Source organism: Xenopus laevis, chromosome 1S, assembly GCF_017654675.1.
Source record: "Xenopus laevis strain J_2021 chromosome 1S, Xenopus_laevis_v10.1, whole genome shotgun sequence".
NCBI classification, from domain to species: Eukaryota; Metazoa; Chordata; class Amphibia; order Anura; family Pipidae; genus Xenopus; species Xenopus laevis.
Window position 1 is genome coordinate 92,575,861 of NC_054372.1, and position 19,901 is coordinate 92,595,761.

Genomic DNA, 19,901 nt, shown 5'->3' on the forward strand with positions numbered 1-19,901 from the left:
ATATGTTGCAAAAGAGAACCTAACGTTGCTAGGGAGGGGGAAAAGTAGTACAAAAATAAATATATATATTGGATTCTCAATAATTTATTAAAGGAGAAGGAAAGTCACAATCACTTGGGGTGCCAAATGTTAGGTACCTCCAAGTAATTGTAACAAGGTTCTTCTCAGCGAGCACCATGGAACTGACCCCTGGGCTGACACATGCACAGTTGAGTGAAAAGGTCAGATTTTTTGTTAAACTAAAGCTGGCCATAGACGCAACAATCCGATCGTACGAATCTTGGATTGGTACGATTTTCGGACAGTGTGTGGAGAGTCCCGACATTTTTTGTCCGGCGGAGAGCGGTCGTTTGGTCGATCGGACAGGTTAGAAAATTTCTGGTGCCTGCCAGTAATATCTCTGCGTGTATTGCCGATCGTACAATTTTCAGAGGGAGACTGTCACTAGCTTTGTCAGACATAACTATTGTACGATTGCTGTCAGGGGCAGAACATCGGCTCACCTGTTCTTTAACTACTTTATTTGATCGGAATGGTAAGACTTTGATCTGAATGGTTAGTGGAGGGTCGGGAGATGGGAAAGTCCGATCGTACGTTGATTCGTACAATCGGATCTTTGCGTCTATGGCCAACTTTAGGGTTTTCACTCAACATGTGCAGTAAAGAAAGGAAATGTAGGGAGAAGTTCACTCCAAAATGATAATGTCCTATACACAGTGTAGTATTTATACAAGTTATTGTATCTGAAATCAGCTTCTACTGACGTAAAATACCAGGTACTAAACAGACAGCAGCAATGTCTTTACCAACGTCTCATATGAGAACGTTGCTGCTTCTGACTGTATCTGTTGACTGATTTCAAGCACCAGCCCTTTCTCCGCCATGTGGTCCAAAATTAGAAACAGTCCTACCAAAATTTCTCCAGAACTAAGATCTCGCATGCTCTTATGTAGCTCACACCATGCTGATTCTGGCCAAATGCCTCAATAACTCACACCTCACCATTTCCTAATAGCTGTCACTCACACCTCCTTCACTATGCATGCCACCAATCCAGGAAGTGCTATATAGATGATCTGAATCAAATTAGAACTATTAAATCCAAAAAAAGTATTACAAAGCCATTCAGGCAATTAACCCATAATAATTTGCCCATACCTAAAACTCTTTACCCCTTACATTACCAACTTGTTTAATATGTAAGACCACTTGGAGAGAGGAATACCTCAAAGTATTATTTTCTATAAATCTGAGTTCTTAAACATAAGCCAAGGAAGCTAAATGGATATATGTTTCTCTGCTATATTCTTTATACATTTATCATCTAGTAGTACATACTAAATTGTCTTGTTTAGTGCTATTATAGTAATTGTGTTGGTTGTTTTTTTTAACTTAGCTCTGCAACACTTCCCATCACATTTAAATGTCTGGAGGAGAACAATGGTGTGGACAAACGAGTTACCAGGTTTGTGCTGCCCGTGGGTGCCACAATTAACATGGATGGAACGGCACTATATGAGGCATTGGCTGCCATTTTCATTGCACAAGTCAACAACTATGAGCTAAATTTTGGACAGATCCTCACTATCAGGTGATTGGTATTACTTACTCTTGTGTACTTGTATGTGTTATTCAGGCTTGCAAACAACTTTTTTGATTGTAATTTCACAATTCTGTTAGTGTATTCAAATCTTGTAAGACTTTTACTTTATGTAATCAATTCATTTTAATCTTGTTTGAAAATATATAGGTACTATTTTATTTGCATACATGAATATGTTTCATTTTACCTCCTACACGTTGTAGGATCCTGGAGAACCATAATGTATTTCGAGTGGTCCTGTATTATATCTACAATAGTAGTTTAACAGGCTGGCAAGATAAGAAAATGAAATGGTATACCACGATCATATCGTTTTGATTTCTTCCTGCTTATAAGGAGAGAAGTGGTTATAACAGTTCATGATTTGTAATACAATTATTTACAAGGATTATTTTATTCATTAAAAATCATATGGGTTGTTCTCTGACAAAAAAAACTTTTTTATTATAGTGATAGTTGATGATAGTAATTTAGAAGTTTTACAAAAATAATACACTTCAGATGATTTTACAAAATCTATTTAAAGGAGAATTCAACCCCCCATTGTGATATGTCCCCACTGACCCCCCTCTGCTAACCCCCCTCCCTGCCACCACCCTGCTAAGTGTTACCCCAGAATTGTGTCCCCTGTAGGAATACTCACCGCACATGCAGAGTGAGCGCAGCGCAGCTCACGAGCACCATCTTTTTTTCTTCGGTAATCTTCTTCCTTCCCTTTGGCTATTTCCATTACTTCTGGCACATGCACAGTTGTTGCGAACTGGAAGATTTCGCCAACTGTGGATTCGCCAATAAGAAGTTTACTGAAAAGAAGAATATGGTGCCCATGAGCTCCGCTGCGCTGACTCTGCATGTGCGGTCAGTAATCCTACAAGGGACACAATTCTGGGGTAACACTTAGCAGGGGGAGCCAGGGAAGGGCGGCCAGCGGTGGAGGGCAGTGGGGGGTTGAATTCTCCTTTTAAGTATACAGTGTCAGACCTGCTCTGGCTCCGGCTGCCCATAAAGTAATGAACTGCGGTACCGCACGCAATGCTTTCAGTTCTATAGGTGCTAGAACTGAGAGGGTCAACTAGGCTGTGACACCCCAAAATTCTTAGTGCAATCTTGCATCCTTAAAAAAGTTTAAAACATTGGTGACTTTAAACCTTTAGGTGCCAGCAGAATTTCCCATTTTATTTGCATTCACTGCCAGGAGTTTTTTGAACATTTTGTGCTCTCTCACTTTAGGTGCATTTCCTGGGGTGGATTTTTATTACCTAGGAAAACTATACATTGTTTTTTGTAGAACGTTCTAAACCTACCAAAGTTTTTTTTTTTTTGTATTTCCACTTCTGGAGCAACATTTAGAGCTCTAAAAACCAAAGAAAAATTAAAAAATGCTATTTTTCATGATATAGGGATTTATACCAGAAAAATATTTTATTTTATCATGCCAATAGTAGATATGTATAGTTGTATGCATTATGCATAGGATTTCCAAAGTTTTTGGTGCTTAGAGACCCCAAAATAAAGTTAGTGCATCACATTTCATATATTTCTACTACCAAAATAAATACTGTCTGAGTATAAAACAAAAAAAAACATTGGTGGTCAGGGACCCCCATAAAAGGTAAAAAAATCTGGTAACAACTGCCCCAAGTTAAAAAGCATTGGTGGCCATCTCCCACTCAAGTTAAATAAAATTGGTGGTTGCTTTTTTTCTTGTCTAGTGTATTTAGCAGTCAAAATCACAGTCTGGTTATCTTGGGTTGGGCAAATATTTATGGATTGAAACAAGCAAACAGCACCTATAAAGAAAATGCAATAAAATGGTTAAAATGCAACAAAATCCCCAAAGTTATACTATAATCACCAAAGTAACATGCAAAATGTATTGTGCACTGTGGTGAGCAAATACGCTATTCACAATAGCAAAAAAAATGTTTAAAAAAAAAACAAAACAAAAGATGCAGTAAAAAAAGCCAGAAAAAGTGTGCATGCACTTGGTAACTTGCGTGTTGTGTATGTGCTGTGAATGTCCAGGGGTCTAGGAAGTAGAGGCCTCAGTAGCCAGTCATTTCCATGTGCCTGCTGCAGCCTAGGGGCCCCTGGGCGATCGTGCTACAGGGGCCACTCACAAGAGAGTGGCTTTAAAAGCCGCTTCTCAGTTTGCAGATCCAGAAGTGCAGCAGAACATAGAATCTACTTTTTTTGGCACTTCAGCACTTTTATCCACAGAACGTAAATTCTATGCTCTGTGGCACTTAAAGGGTTATGGTGGTGCTCCTGTCTAGTTTCATGAGCTGCTCTTAAAGGAATTGTTCAGTGTAAAAATAGATAGCCTGTGCAAAATACAAAATGTTTCAAATATAGTTAGTTAGCCAAAAATGTAATGTATAAAGGCTGGAGTGACTGGATGTGTAACATAATAGCCAGAACACTACTTCCTGCTTTTCAGCTCTCTTGGTTTACACTGACTGGTTACCCTGGCTACCAGACAGTAACCAATCAGAGACTTGAGGGGGGGGTCATATCTGTTGCTTTTGAATCTGAGCTGAATGCTGAAGATTAATTGCAAGCTCACTGAACAGATATGTACCATGTGGCCCCCCTTCAAGTCACTGACTAACTCAGAGTTATAGAGCTGAAAAGCTGAAAAGTAGTGTTCTGGCTGTTATGTTAGACATCCAGTCACTCCAGCCTTTATACATTACATTTTTGCCTAACTAACTATATATATATATACATACACACATGTTATCCCTAAATGCATGCTTTTTGCTATTTATAATGTATGTGGGTGCAAGTACCCACTCTTCCTCTTCCCACTGTACCCATTGTCTCTCATTATATATAGCAACCTTGTTTCATCTAAATACATGATTTTTATAAAAATATTCCTTTTAATAGTATGTGCCATTTACAGTATGTGCCTAAATGGAAAATTGCAATTTTAATGCAATTTACAGTGCACACAAACAAACCATACATGAAAGGTCACATGCAGTATTTCTGATCAGTTGACCACTGAGGCTTCACAGAGAATATCAAAAAAGGGGGGCTCAAAGGAAAAAGTTAAAAAACAATATTTACCGATGTATTCATATTCCGTTTGGTAAGATTCTTAATATGATATAAACTATCCGTTGGTTAAGTATTAATTTTGCAGGTATGGTGTTCCTTTAAGAATTGTTTTATTTAAAAGTACGTATGTTCTTTAAAAGTGGGTGTGGGTTTAAAATGGGTGGTGAGTAACTTACAAAACATAATCATTTTTATCAACTGTTTTTTGGGAGTTGCTTCAGTTTGTTTAGTTAGTTTGCTTTTTTTAGCTTATTAAAACTGCCTCTTTGACTCATTCATATACTGTATTGTGAAAATACAGTACAATAGCACAGATCCTTTGTCTTGATATATTTCAATCATTTTTTCTTGGCTACTGTTGCTTTGTTTTAATGTTCTGTACTATAAATCAAAATATTAAGGCCAGTTAATATCACATCTGAATATGACATCAGCTAGGAGCCTGTTGTAATGTTCCATTATGAAACCAAGCATATCTCTGTGTTAACAAGATCAGTTTCCTCTGATTCTCTGCTCATACTTTACAGAGGGAAAATTAAATACAAGCAAATACCTTCATGTCTGCATTCCTTTATTTACTCTAATTCCCAGACAAACTTCTTTGTCTGCAGCTAGTATCCTCTATCTGGCAGCAACCATCGGGTACATGCAGTTTAGGCTCTGTGTCAACAATTTCTAATGTTAAAACAGCAACTATAGCGTATACATTTGAGAGTTTATATAATTAAAATATTAGGCAATTAGTTTAAACTAATTGTACCGGTTTGTTTAGAAAAAATATGCCCTATATATGTGTGTATCTATATTTTTCCTAGACAGAAAAAAGTATACTCAAAAATGTAGCAATTAAAAGTGGACCTGTCACCCAGACATAAAAATATATATAATAAAAGTTATTTTCAAATTAAACATGAAATTCAGATTCTTTTTCTATTAAAGCATCCGTTTCCATTGAAGCAACTCATTTAAAAATCTAAACTGTCAACCAGGTATTGTCTGCCCCTCCTCTATGCCTTAAGGCAGCATAGAGGTGGGGTAAGCAATTACTTTCACTTTCCATTCATTACTTAATAGCGAGCCGGATTTGGGATGTGCGTGGCCCCAAGGCAGCAGGGTCCTAATGATCACCCACCCCCATGTGCACAAGTAACAGAGCTAATTGTGTAACCAGTGAATGGGGAAAAGCATCAGGACCCTCATTCCGGATTATGAGATGCAAGGCTTGCCTTAATAACAAAATCGTCCCTACCTGCTTGCTATAATTATGAATTCCCAGACTGAAGAAAGCAATATTTAAACAATTTATACGATTATATAAATTTATATTATTACATTTATATACTTTATATAGTGTAAGTAAAGTTTTCCTTGAGTAACATAATAAAATATTATTTATTGGAATTATTTCTTAGGGTGACATGTCCCCTTTAATAATCAACAATTAATTCTACCCCACCAATTTCATTTTGCTGCAATTAAACAGTACCTTTCAATGTAATAATGCTATAAAGAATAATTCTTTATTCTGTTTACATTAAAAGGCAACTTTTCACATAGTATAATTTATATTTATTTCTAGATTGTCACATACACTCATAGCATAAAGTGCTTTGATGATGTATTTAATCTATAGCTAATTGTAATTTTTTTAGCTATTCCTTTTCTATTGTGTCATGATTGGAAAAACACGTGTGTTTTCAATCAATTAATCATTTGCTACTTCTAAATAGTTGTAATGGTTTTGGTTCATGTTGTATAGTTTAATGACATACTAGGGAATGGCCTTGCTGTTGAGATTTAAATCCACAGGACATTTTAATTGTCTATTCCCCCAGTGATGATGTTAAAGGAACAATCAAATGTGGTCAATGCTCAACTATACCTTTGCGTTTGTTTTATTGACAGGTACAAGCAGGGCCGGAACTAGGGGTAGGCAGAAGAGGCACATGCCTAGGGTGCAAAGGTGGAGGGGTAGCCAGGCACGTACCTGTTCTGCCACCTTCCCCTAGCTCAGACCCTTGTGTTTCACATCTCAGGCAGCTCCTCTTGTTTTTTTAGTGTGTGCCTGATATCAATGCCGAGCATTTCCAATCAGAGGTGATTTTTATTTTATGTTTCCCCATGCATTTCACTCTGTGAAGATCTGGATATCTGTAGGCATGCATATTTATTCCCATTATTTTCCTTCCACAGTATTACAGCTACTGCAGCCAGTATTGGAGCCGCCGGCATCCCTCAGGCTGGACTGGTTACCATGGTGATTGTCCTGACATCAGTGGGACTCCCCACAGAGGATATCACTCTTATTATTGCAGTGGATTGGTTTCTGTGAGTATCAAATGCATACTTTTCTTACAGTTTTAGGAATGTATTGGTGCCAAGAAAAGGTCTTGTTTGGAAATATTTAGCCTAAAATTGCTTTACTAGCGCTATCCAATAGTACATTTTTTCATGATACAAGAAAACATTCTTGTAAATCTCACATCTTCTTTCTGCATGTCGCCATTGCAAAAACTCGCATTTCATGCAAGGTAACTAGATTTGCACCAGTTCCATGCCATTTTTGTAAACTTACGTTTACAGATGCCTTATTTTCCATGGTTATAAATATGGCTCTGTCCTTAATTATCTTTTGTACTGTCACATATAGCTGGCTACTTACTGAGATGCTATAGAAAAGGCTCCAATATAAGAAATGGTCACTGCATGTTGCAATGGCATTTACAAGTTAGCTGTTAATAAATCAATATTTTGCACAGACATAGGTACTATGATACCCCCTCCATTGAGTCCAAACATCAATGGGTAAAATCTAAGGCAATCAGTAATGAAAAGGGATTTAAAAGATAAAACAAGTATTTTATATATTATTTGTGGCATAATATTAGCAAATTAAGGTCGTTTTTTGGTTGGGTTTTTGCAGTTGAGAAAATTCTGGTAGAAAAAAGCCCACAGTGAGGAAACAGGATAATTTGAAGGCTTGTTATTAGGATGATCCTATCCTACATCCTATCCCCACAGTTTAGTAACTGCATGGCAGTTGGGCAGATCCAGACATAATATTATAGAAATTCTATATATATCTCCTCCTCAAAGTGCATATAGACATGTTGGGGGGTAGCTAAACTTTTTCAGTGGTGGACTAATCAAAAATTTACAACGATATATTCAATGTTAACCCCTCGGGGCTCATACACCAAAATTGAATTACGGGAAAATGTTCAACTTCCAGATTCTGAGCTGTTTGCAGAATTATACATTTTATTATTACTCACTGGAAACACTTCAAGTCCCAAGCACAAAACACCACTTTCTTTAAACGTTGTCTTTCGGGAAAACCTCCCTATAGGGCAATTTCACTTCTCTATCTACACCTTACTTCCCCCAAGCAGCCAATGGACTTACCATATATTAAGGATTGGACTAAAGAATCGGAAAGTGGTCTAGATGAGGAGCAATGGAATAAGCTTTGGTTAAATCTAAAAAACAATGTACCATTGATATGATACTTCTTGAAGCTGGGTACAGAGTGCTTTTCAGGTGGTATTTAACTTCAGCCAGAGTAGTAAAATTTGCTCCCACAGCCTCAGGCAATTGTTTTTGAGGTTGTTCAGAACTAGGTACAATGGTACATATATGGTGGACTTGTCCCCAAGTTATTCAGGATTTGAATATATAACTTAATATTTTCAATAATGCATGTCAACTTAAGTAAAAACCCATATGAAGCACTTACAATTTAAGAAAATTTGGCAACCTTAGATTATAATATTATTATATAATATACAGTAGGTATGGAGACACATTACCATCTAATCTTTTGTCGATATAGATTTTAGAAAGAGGCAGGTCGTCTCTTTACACAAGAACATAGGAAACGTATTGTTTTTTATTGTATGTTTATTTTTATTGTTTTAATTCTTTTCATGTTTTTCTTTATTCATTGTCTTCCTTTTGCACTTTATAAAAGTTATCTGATACATGTATAACATTGAGTATGATTGCAAAGTCTTAGATATGCTGTTATGTAACTATGAATCATTGATCTGTAACAATGATTAGTGTTTACAAGATAAGTATATGATTTTTACATGTAATTGTATAATGTATCAGAGTTTATTATAAAAACTGAAAACCAATAAAACATTATTGAGAGAAAAGAAATGTTGGGGGGTAGGACTAAATTGTGCAGCAAAATATATTTAAGGGCACATTTATTAAAGGTCAAAAAAAGACTTTTTTGGGATTTATTATGTAACAAAACTGCGACAAATCCAAATCCGAAAAAACTCCAACTAAAACCTATCAAAATCATGTAGAATAGCAGATGTTCCTATTACTATTGGAAGATGCTTCTTGCCTTCATGATCTTTGAGGGTTTCAGGGCATTTTGGCACTGGTTTATGTATGACAAATTGAAAAAGTTTTTTTCGAAAGCCAAATTCGAAAAAGTCGCACAATTCAAATTGTCACATGATTTTGTTTGTTTTAATAAATATCCCCTTACCCCTTTAGTGTTTTGGGTTGTTTATGGTCTAAGACTGAAATTTTATAGTTAGTTTTGCAGTGAGTGTGCCATCTATCAATCTTGGGGATTAAAAACAGCATGCACTATATACGCAGTTCCTTTAGGATCCCCTAAAGGAGAAGTTTTTGATGCTGGTGAGTGGATCATGGTATAAAATAAAGGAATTTCCTAAAAAATTTTAAACGCTAAGAGACATCATCAGCCGCAGAAACAGAGACAGCATTTCTTATGTGTACAGTTTGGGAGAAAAAAATATATTTATATGAACCTCTTACATTTTTGTTATTTTAATGTTGCAGAAAGGATTAAATTCTTAGTTTGAGTCACTTTCCCTTTCCAAATCTCTGTATTAAGTCAAAGCACGTTTTGTTCCTCTTTGGAATGAATACTAAATAATTATACAATCATTATTTAGTATTGCATCATATTAGATGCCCTGAGGAACATCCAATTTGTAAGCAATAGCATGATTGGGGGAAAAACTGTGAATCATAGTTGCAAATGTGCATACATAGGCATAAAAAATGGTTTCTCTATTGTTGTTATTAAGATGTGACAGATCTCAGCTAAAAGCAAGACGCGTACCATTTCAGTAAAATATTACTTTACAATACTGTAATGTCTCAGATGTTCCCTCTACAAAGGAAAAATGCTGAAAGCCAGGGCCACTCCTGCCATGAGGCAAGGTGCAGGGGTGTAACTACAGTGGAAGCAGACCCTGCGGCAGCAGGGGGGCCCAGGAGGTATAGGGGGGCCCCTTGAAGACCTAATTGATGAGGAATTGTAATATATATTGGTAAAACAGGACAACCACTGGATATTTTGGGGGTCCTAAAATGATTCTGCTGTGCAGCCCAGTAACATCATGTTACACCATTGGCAAGGTGAGAATCTTGCCTCATAGTTGAAAAGGGCAGCACTCCAAAGTGACTTTAAAATCCTTTATTCTTAATGGCAGGGCAGCATTACAGCAATGTTTCGAGCCAGGCACGGCTCTTTATCAAGTTTGAATAAAGGCTTTTTTAGAGTGCTGCCCTTTTCGACTACGTACAAGTGTTACCGAGTGTGGAAGAACACTGTGGGAGGTGCACCCAAACTACTAAGGCTTGAACAAGGTGTGTGCCACTTGAATTTAATTGAAGAGAATCTTGCCTCAGACGGCAAAGAGACAAATTTCCATGTTGAAATGGAAATTCGGCTCTGCTAGTGCAGAGCAGGGGGGGGGGCGGCATTCGGGGCTGCTCAGACAGCAGTAGCAACTGAAATGCCTCTGCACAAAGCACAAAACAATGCACAAAACAGACTTCAATGAAATGGGGGACTCGCAGAATCAAATGTATTGTGAAATGTAACAAATGATTGTTATATATTTGCACATATATAATTATTGTATGACTTCTTCAGCAGTGGTTTTAGTGACCTAAAGCAATCAATGTGAAGTAGCATTTACAGTACTTTACAAGCAAACATCTGATTGGTTGAGATGGACAACTTGTACATGGGCATCCTTCTGCCTATCCCAAGCATTCTTTTTGAGGAACAATATAAATAGCTTGTTGAATACCCTACAATACTTTTAAGTTTAATGAAGAAGTAAAGTTAAAATCACTAAATGGTAGACACCCCCCAGTGAATATAATCCACTCTATTTTGCATGGGTACCTGCTTTTTCACTCTACTTTGCATGGGTACCTTGCATGAAGAAGGAAGAAGTTTGCAATGTTGTGCTCATTCAGAAGTACTCCAGGTATTAGATACGTGTTTATAATCACTGGGGAGGCCTAACATTTGTCATACCCCAGTGATAAATAACTTTCCTTCTTTTTTAATGCAAATAAAATGTTAATATTTATTTCATTAAATATTTGAATCTCTGATTAAGATGGCGAAATAGAATGCATTAAGTGAAGTTGCTCATTGTAGCATTGTTTGCTGTTTACAAAACAACAGTGCCATTTCTCCTGGTTGTCTTTTTGAACATTGCTTACTATATCTGAATAAGAAAACAAGTGGAATTAGACACACTAAAATTGCAGCCAAGATCTTCTGTCAGTCAGCTATAAATTTCCTCCTCTGTTATTTTAAGAAAAATAGTTACTAAAGCTGAGCTTTCTGTTTCTTTCATGCCTTTCAGAGACCGTCTCAGGACAACAACCAATGTGCTTGGAGACTCTCTAGGGGCCGGTATTATTGAGCATCTCTCCAGACATGAACTGAAGCAGCATGATGCTGAGATTGGCAACTCTGTTCTAGAGGAGTGTGAGAAACCATACCAGCTCATCTGTGCTGAAAATGACATCCAGAACCAGAAGCACCCCAACTGTGAGACATCCATGTGAAGACATGTCCTATTATTGGTCTCTGCTATACACTGACAGTGCATTCTTACCTTTTGTACATGACATCTGAATCAGTCTATCCATGCACTATTTGACTTTTTTTGGAGGAATCTCTTTATAAAAAGAGGATTAAAATTTGACAGTGGGGGAGTTTGGATATTTAACAAATATCTACATGGGCAATAGTAAAAAAAGGACAAGGGTGATACAATTGTTTAATTCATTGCAATTAGTAGTCACCAAGGTATGAAATTACTCTCCCTATTAGAAAATGTGCACAACATGCCCATTTGTATAACTAGAGATACAGCAAATAAGTACCAAAAGAGGTTTCATCATAATATAGTACATAAAGTATAATTTGCAATCATACATTGAAAATCTTCACCGAGGTGTTAAGCTCTCTCTACTGTGTGTTGATTTTTTATAATTGAATATCCCAAGCATTGAATATTTTCTGTGTATGGAGAAATGGTTTTTGGCAGATCCATCTGTGTTGACCAATCATGTAAATTACTTTTCAACCAATCTCTGACCCATAAAAAAAAATTTCTGACAGGAAATTGTTGCGCGATCATGGAAGAGTCAATAATAGTAAATAATGTATTTATTACATATGGGGCCTTTCACTAAAATAGAGATGTAATACAAATGCCTATTTTAGTTCCTGTCGTCTGAGATCACAGTACATTACCACACGTAGTGGCAAAAACTGAGCTGCTTTATTAAAGGAACAGTTCAGTGTAAAAATAAAAACTGGGTAAATACATAGTATGTGCAAAATAAATAATGTTTCTAATATAGTTAGTTAGCCAAAAATGTAATGTATAAAGGCTGGAGTGACTGGCCAGGCAGTAACCAATCAGTGACTTGAAGGGGGGCCACATGGTACATATCTGTTCAGTGAGTTTACAATTGATCCTCATCATTCAGCTTAGATGCAAAGGCAACAGATATGACTCATGTGCCCCCCTCAAGTCTCTGATTGATTACTGTCTGGTAACCAGTCAGTGTAAACCAAGGGAGCTGAAAAGCAGGAAGTAGTGTTCTGACTATTATGTTAGACATTCAGTCACTCCAGCCTTTATACATTACATTTTTGGCTAACCAAATATATTAGAAACATTTTTTATTTTGCACAGCCTATCTATTTACCCAGTTTTTATATTTATACTGAACAATTCCTTTAACATACAGAAAAAACTGTGTCACTATGGGTTGTGGGTTGAAGACCAGGGATATAGTAGCATTTTGTGACCTTTAAGTCCTTTTACCTAATATATTTATATTTTATCTAGCACAGCTACTATGTCTTGGCCAGTAATCTTAAACCAAGGAGCCTAAGCTCTACTAACACTACAGCCCCTATCCAGTTCTGTTATACATTAGTACTGTGAATCCAAGCAACAGTTTATACAGTTCACATTGTGCACAGTTCTTAAAATTTGCCATAAAGCTGAAATGGAACTAGTGGAAAATGTAAAAGCCTTAGATTTATGTTTTATTGATTATTGATGTCTTATATAGGTTATATAGGATGATTTCTGTTTTAAAGTTGAGGCCACACTGATTATTATGGAAGCTAATACCTCCTATTTCTAAGTGGTCATTGATTTTTTAATGTATTCATTTCTTTAACGCTCAGTTAATTAAAATAAGTATGGATAGGGTTTCCGCACAGAGAAATATTAATCAACTTATCTGTGTATATTATCTTCTGTTTGCTTGGGTTTCCTCCCACAAAACATAAAGACAGGTTAAATGGTTCCTGATAATATTGACCTGAGTGTGAATGTAACAGGGCCTTGGATCATAAGCTCAGTTGGGGCAGGGACTGATGAAAAGTCTCTAGAAACTGATGGGTAACAAGTTAGCACTAAATAAAGAAGAATATAATATAAATGTAAGATCAAATGATATTAGAAATGGCAGAATACTTACTTGATGGTGCCAAACAATAACTCATAATCCAAACATCTATCAAATGGGGATTGTCTTTGTTTTTATTCAGCAATACAGGCCCACCATGAAGCCAATATGAAAATAAAAATATATTCAAATATACATTAAAACACTATTTCATTGCATTTGCCCCACTGTATGTTCAGCCTGTTAGGATCAGACAATAAATGATGTACCTTGTGTATAGGGATTATCAGTATAGTATCTATCCATCCATCAGTATAGTAACCCTGTAACAGAGAAGATTGGTACCTTCAAAAATGCCCATTGTAAATCCATATGTTGCTGATTTGACCAGCCCTATGTGATTGACTGCACAGCACATGATCAGTGTCAGATACTCAGGGCCGGATTTACATAGCTGGCAATCGCCTCCGATCGCCCCCCATCCCTTCCATTTTACTCACTCAAATTTTCATTATTGAGAGGAATGGGGATTGGCCCATGGGAAATAAAAAAATTGTATCTCCTGCGCATCCCCAGTGTTTTTGAACCAATGTGGGTGTGGTTGGCCAGCATGCCGCCCCCTAAAATCCTGCCGCCCTAGGCCCGGGCCTTGGTGGCCTCTCCACAAACTACTCAATATCTTATATAATCCATATGTTTTAGGCCTGTTTAACTATCATCCCCATCTTTGGGGCTCTTTGATGATGCCAATGTAGTTCAGTAACATGGAATGGCTAGAAAATGGATGCTCATTCCTAAAAAGAAACTTGGATCAATCTAATACTGGACAAAGTTTTATTTGTATATTTCTATATATGTAGATACATATTTTAACCTTTATGTGATTTTGTGTTAAATATGGGAAATATTTATTTGTTTGGTTGTGTTGGAAATATAAATGAAACTGGTGTTAAATGTATATCATGGGTTTTATTATATTCGTTGGTGCACGTGATGTATCTCTCGAGGTGATTGAGTGATTAAATTACCCAAGCTATATTCCTTTTTTCAATCTAGAACCATGGTAGCTAGGCCCAGAATTTGACATAAAATAGCTGTCAAATACAAATAAATACACATTAATTAAAGGTTGAATGTTTCTAGTCAGGCTTTCTGTCGAAAACAATGCGGGGAAAAAAGTCACATTTTGACGCTGGTTTTTGTGCAACAATATGACTTTTCCTGCACACTTTTTTTTTTTAATAATATTTTTTAGTAAATTGAGGCAATTCGTGGTTGCGAAATCGGCATCTAAAAACTGAGGAATTTATGTAGAAGTCGATGGGAGTTGTGCTAGGTCCTAAGTGTTTCAAGACAAATAAATGCAGTTTTGAAGACATTTTTTAAGTATGCAAATTGTATATATTTACCTGTCAAGAGAAAGTAAGACATGGGGAAATAGTCTCTGGATCTCCACTGGATTAGCACAAATGTAGCCTATAACAGAGGTGCAATGGTTTTCTGAAGGCTGCATAGGTGATGGCATGTGTTCTAGTGTCACCAAATTCTATTTATACCCCTTGAGCCTTGCCATTATTCTGCAGGACTTTGCTGAAAAGGCTACACAAAAATGCTGGTCTTGTGGAGAAACCCTGATATAGGGATAACCAGGGTAATTTGTCACCAAAACTCTTATCTAACAATCTTGTTAAACACAAATACTTGAAATGATTGTGGATGTTAAATAGTGGTGGGTGTTTTTTAAATCTCAAGTAATTTTCTTTACATGCTAAACATGAAAGAAAAATATTTTATATTTATGTGTCCTAGACATTACCCATAGTATGCAACCGTAAATAGCAGTGATGCGAAATTGATGGAAATGGTTTCCTAGGCCATATTGTTCAGTGTTTAAGTAACCAGTGGAAATGTTTGGTTGTGCTTTTAAAGCTATGAATTGTTTCTGTACCGTGGGTCCATGTATAAGATCTTTGAGTGGCATTGCTGCGGCTAAGAAAAGGGGGTCAGTAGCTGTTATGTTGACCCATTTTGTATGTAAAAAGCCATGCTGTGAAATGTACCTGTATCGAAAACTCAGGGGCAGATTTATCCCACCTCCCAATAATTTTTTCCTGTAGGTTTGATTTTTTTTTAAATAGTTATATATTTCTAAAACCGTTTTGTGGCTGTCAGTTATGAAAGCTTTTCAGTGCTCCCCACAATGGGGGGGGGGGTTATGTTCTATCTTGGGCAAGCCGAAAACTATTCTATCCTATAAGCCCAATAACTTGCGCAGCCCAGCTTAGTGGAAAGTTCTGAAACATTTATCAGAAATCAGGTCTATAGGAAACTCAAGCAACACCTTTGATATATCTGCCCCTGAGTCTACGCATAGTCAGTAGCTTGTTTATGATTAAACTTTTAAGCTTTTTTTTGTATTCTTTTAAACTGTTATGTTTTTTGGTGAGATGCTATGTTGTTACAGCTATTGCTGACCTGGCTGAACTTGTCAAAATAAATCTTATTTTGTTGCTTTTTATGATGTTCTTTGCCTTATTTTTCATCTGAAGCACTAGTTCAAAACCTGGTTACAAACTTGTGATAACATTGTCAGCCATTCCAAAATTATATAACAACAAATAAGTGTTTACTCCAAATCTTACCGACAAGTGCTGTCCAACTTCTGTGGTACTGAGGGCTGGTCTATATGGTGGAGGGCCTATAATGGAAGCCAGTGTTGACCACTCGCTGTTTTTAAACCACATCCACTTTAATCCACACCAATGTTACCACAAGACCATGTCTACATTAATGGTGGTAGCACACAAAAAAAAACAACAAATGGTTGGTGTTCATAGGGAAGGCAGAACAGAGCAAGAGACAGGGAAACCTATCAGCACTTTGTACTACATAGTGACAAAGTGCTGGTGCCCCTTAACAGTTTGTATGATTGTGAACAGATGAACAATGTGGGCACTTTCAGTCTGGGACTGAGCTGTAAACAGTACAGGGCTTTAGATCAAGTTGGGATTCCAAGAGTATCTAAGACAATAAAGCATTTTCCCCTAACTGGGTGCTGCCATCCACTGTCCTGCCCCAACTCTCACCCTATGAGCAGCACCGCTGCCTTACAGTAGAATCATGCATCTGAGCAGCTCAGGTAGGGTTCTTTTTGGCTATATGGTGTGTTGACCAAATAGCAAGAACCTTTTATGAAAATAAAATCAGTGAATAATAGCTACTGTACTTCAAGCAGACCCTAACAAGAATATTTATATATAAGCAATTATAGTACCAGGTAAAAAGATATTTACAAACCGGTATATTTCAACTATACAAAATGTGATTTTATGCCACTGAATCAGTATAGGACTGGGCCATCATGGCATAAGGTGCTAGTGGGCTCTCCTGCTCACACAACCATTTAGCCTTGACTGACTATTGTATACCATGGTCATTCCCCATTTCTATATGATTACAAAGGAAAGAAATGAAAGAATGGTTTATAAGAGTACAAAGAGACTAGGAGAACAAAGAAATTAGGTGAAGAGGAAAAAAATAATTTAAATTGTGGGCCTGAGGTTTTTTTTTGGTGGTTTTCTACCACCCAAACTGCCACTAAACTGAATGGGGGAATTAACAAAAGGGAATGAATCGGTTTTTTGGTGTAAAAGTGATGTTAAAACTGGTGTGAATACAATCTTATATTCACAAACAGAAATCTACCAAAATACCAATTCAACTGCCACTTTTCGTTTTTGTTGAAAGAAACAGTTTACAGACACTTTTGCTAGTATGTCATCAAAACCACAAAAACTGAGAATAAAAATGATCATTAACAACTTTTTCTCCCAACATTTTAAAAATACAGTAAAGCTCAGTGTAAATCTTGCTCTTGTGTCAGCTCTGCATTGTTTCCTTCAGTCTCCATTCACCCCACATTTAGGTGCAGTATGGAGGATAATTAGCATATTCATGGGGATAAGCAGCCTATTGTCAGGGTACAAACTGTGTTTTCTATATAGCCAGAAATGAATATGAATAGGTTTATTTAAACAAGAACAGAGCTGCCCAGCAGTGTTGGTTGTGCCCCTTCTGTTCTCAGCATCCATTTGTGAGCAGCACATACACACTGGAAGCTAAACTGGGATCTTGCATTACTGCACAGAGCCTGGCCAGGCGCCCCAGACAACCTGGCCGGCCCTGGCACCGGCTGGATGAGCGCATGCGCGAATTACCACTCGCATCCGCGAGTGAGAATCAACATGCGTAGCAGCACAAATACACCAGGCAGAAAGAATAGAGTCGGGGAGAGAGGGGACCAGACATGGGGTAGGCGACAGAGAGGTACGTGCCTGACGCCCCCCCCCCCCAGCTTTTGCGCCTTAGGCATGTGCCTAATCTGCCTACCCCTAGTTTTGGCCCTGGTCCTTGGTAAGATAAATAATGGAAATGGACATGTGATAAAGACAAATTCACATAAGTGAAGAAATCCGACAATTCTAGCTCCACTTTTATTTTGCCTCAATATCACCACTTTTGTCAATTTACCACAATTACTCAAAGGACAGAAAGTCAGATTAAAGCTTGTTTAATTAAAAGTACGTGTAAAGGATGTTACAATAAGAAAACAGGCAGTTTATGTTTGGAAAGAACCTCAGTATGGTGCAAGAGACAGGCAGGACAAACCAGTCAAGATGAAAAGGGAAATAAGTCAGCACTGAATTTACTAAAGAAAAATACTCTTTATCCTAATTTACATATTTTCTATTTCTTTTATCTTCAATGTGCCTGCAGACTTTATTTAGTAAAGGGAAACATATGAACAGTTGAAGCATTTGTGTTCATTTTCCTGTAATGGCACAAGCTATGCAATTAGTATATCTATAGCAATACATTTCAGTTTGCATTTTGAATCAGCAATTACACAGTGCTGGTGCAGCATACAGTTGGGGTCCATGTCTTACTTTGCTTTATTAATACATGAGTATGCTGGGCATTTATCCCACAGTCAGTTGAGAAACTAAGAATTTATGCAACAGAAGCTGGCGCTTATTACACATTTCAGTCACCGTACATGGTTACATAGTTAATTGGTGAAGTTAACTTCAACTCCTCTATATGAACCCCAGTGCACATACAGTATATGCACATAATTATACATACCTATCCAGGGCCGCCATCAGGGAGGCACAGGGGTGCCCAGAAGATTTCAGTTTCTCAGTGGGGCCATGCTGCAGAAGAAGCTGCTCCGGAGAGGAACGAAAAAGCCTGCAATGAAAAAGAATGAAGAAGCCGTGAAGGAAAAGAACGAAGAAGCCATTGCCTGAAAAGAACAAAGAAGACCGCTTGCCGAGGAAGAACTTTAAAGGGTAAGTTCCACTGAAAACCAATTTTCTTTTTTTAACCCCCTGGCCACCAGTGAAACCAGTAGGTATCGGCAGACCCATGACCACCAATTCTTTTTTTTTTTTATAATTTGCAGGGGGCCCGGGCACCTATGTTATTTTTAACTTGTAGGGGGCATGGCATCAATTTATTTTACTTGTAGGGCGCCCTGGCACCAATGTTTTTTCGAATGTATAGAAGGCCCTGGCATCAATTTTTTTTAACTTGTGTGAGGGGGGCTACCAATATTTATTTTTTTATAAAATCCTTACATATGACATTAGAGGGTACATTTTTGCAAATGATTGTGCGCCATGGGTAAGATTGCCACCAGACCATATTTTTCCGGTCCAGTCTGTTAGAATAAAAAATTAATTGACAGTGTTTTTAACAGGGAAACAAGGTAATGTAGATAAGAAGGTCTGGTGTTTTTTTTCCCAGAAAAAGGGGCAATGCTTCTGGTGCAATCACTTCTGGAGCTTTCATGTCTGACGTAGTGACGTCATTAGTACGCGTCCAGTGTATTCTCATTGGCTGCCTTCCTTGTCTATTGTGCTTTGCCCCTTCCCATTGGTTACTTGCCCTTTAAATAGCTCCCTCTCCTACTCCCCCTTGCCCAAGCTGGCTTCTGTGTAATCAGTTCCTGCCTAAGCCTTGTTTTTTATTGCTATTTTTATTCCCTCCCCTTATTTTACAAAACAACCCACAAAAAAAAGCTTAATTCTATTTATCATCAAAAAGTAAATGCTATGGTGAGAGGCTGTAGCAGGGAGAGGGTTAATGTGAGCAGGTACCTGGGAGTTGCACTGCTACTAGAAAATGTTCTATATTCATAAATATTTCTCTCCCCCCTTAAAAGCTTTCTGTCCTTAAAAAAAACAGTATGTACAGAATGAAAGTACACACAAAATTTGTGCAAAAAAGTGATTGATTTGAGCTGAAACGGAATATAAAGCAAGTGAAACGGACACCCAGGTGCGAGGTAGGGGATCTGTCAGTGAATTTGTAGCCCACAGGAAGTGTAAGGAACTGGGCTAATAATCACTCACCTTCTGGTTCAAAATACAAATCCATTTTAAGTAAAGTAAATCAACTCAAAACTCCCCAAAATTCACTCACCAAATGCACA

The 19,901-nt window shown here is 37.4% G+C and overlaps 1 protein-coding gene across 2 annotated transcripts in view; it reads left to right on the plus strand.

Annotated features, from left to right (window-relative positions):
- Positions 1-12,248, plus strand: part of slc1a6.S (solute carrier family 1 (high affinity aspartate/glutamate transporter), member 6 S homeolog) — a 45,582-nt gene extending 33,334 nt beyond the window's left edge. For both annotated transcript variants that reach the window (XM_018243630.2, XM_041579917.1), the window contains 3 exons: positions 1,397-1,591; positions 6,863-6,997; positions 11,332-12,248. In XM_018243630.2, the coding sequence (XP_018099119.1) occupies positions 1,397-1,591; positions 6,863-6,997; positions 11,332-11,536 (535 nt within the window). In that variant the 3' untranslated portion in view covers positions 11,537-12,248. The remainder of the gene's footprint in view (positions 1-1,396; positions 1,592-6,862; positions 6,998-11,331) is intronic.
- The last annotated feature ends 7,653 nt before the right edge of the window (positions 12,249-19,901 follow it).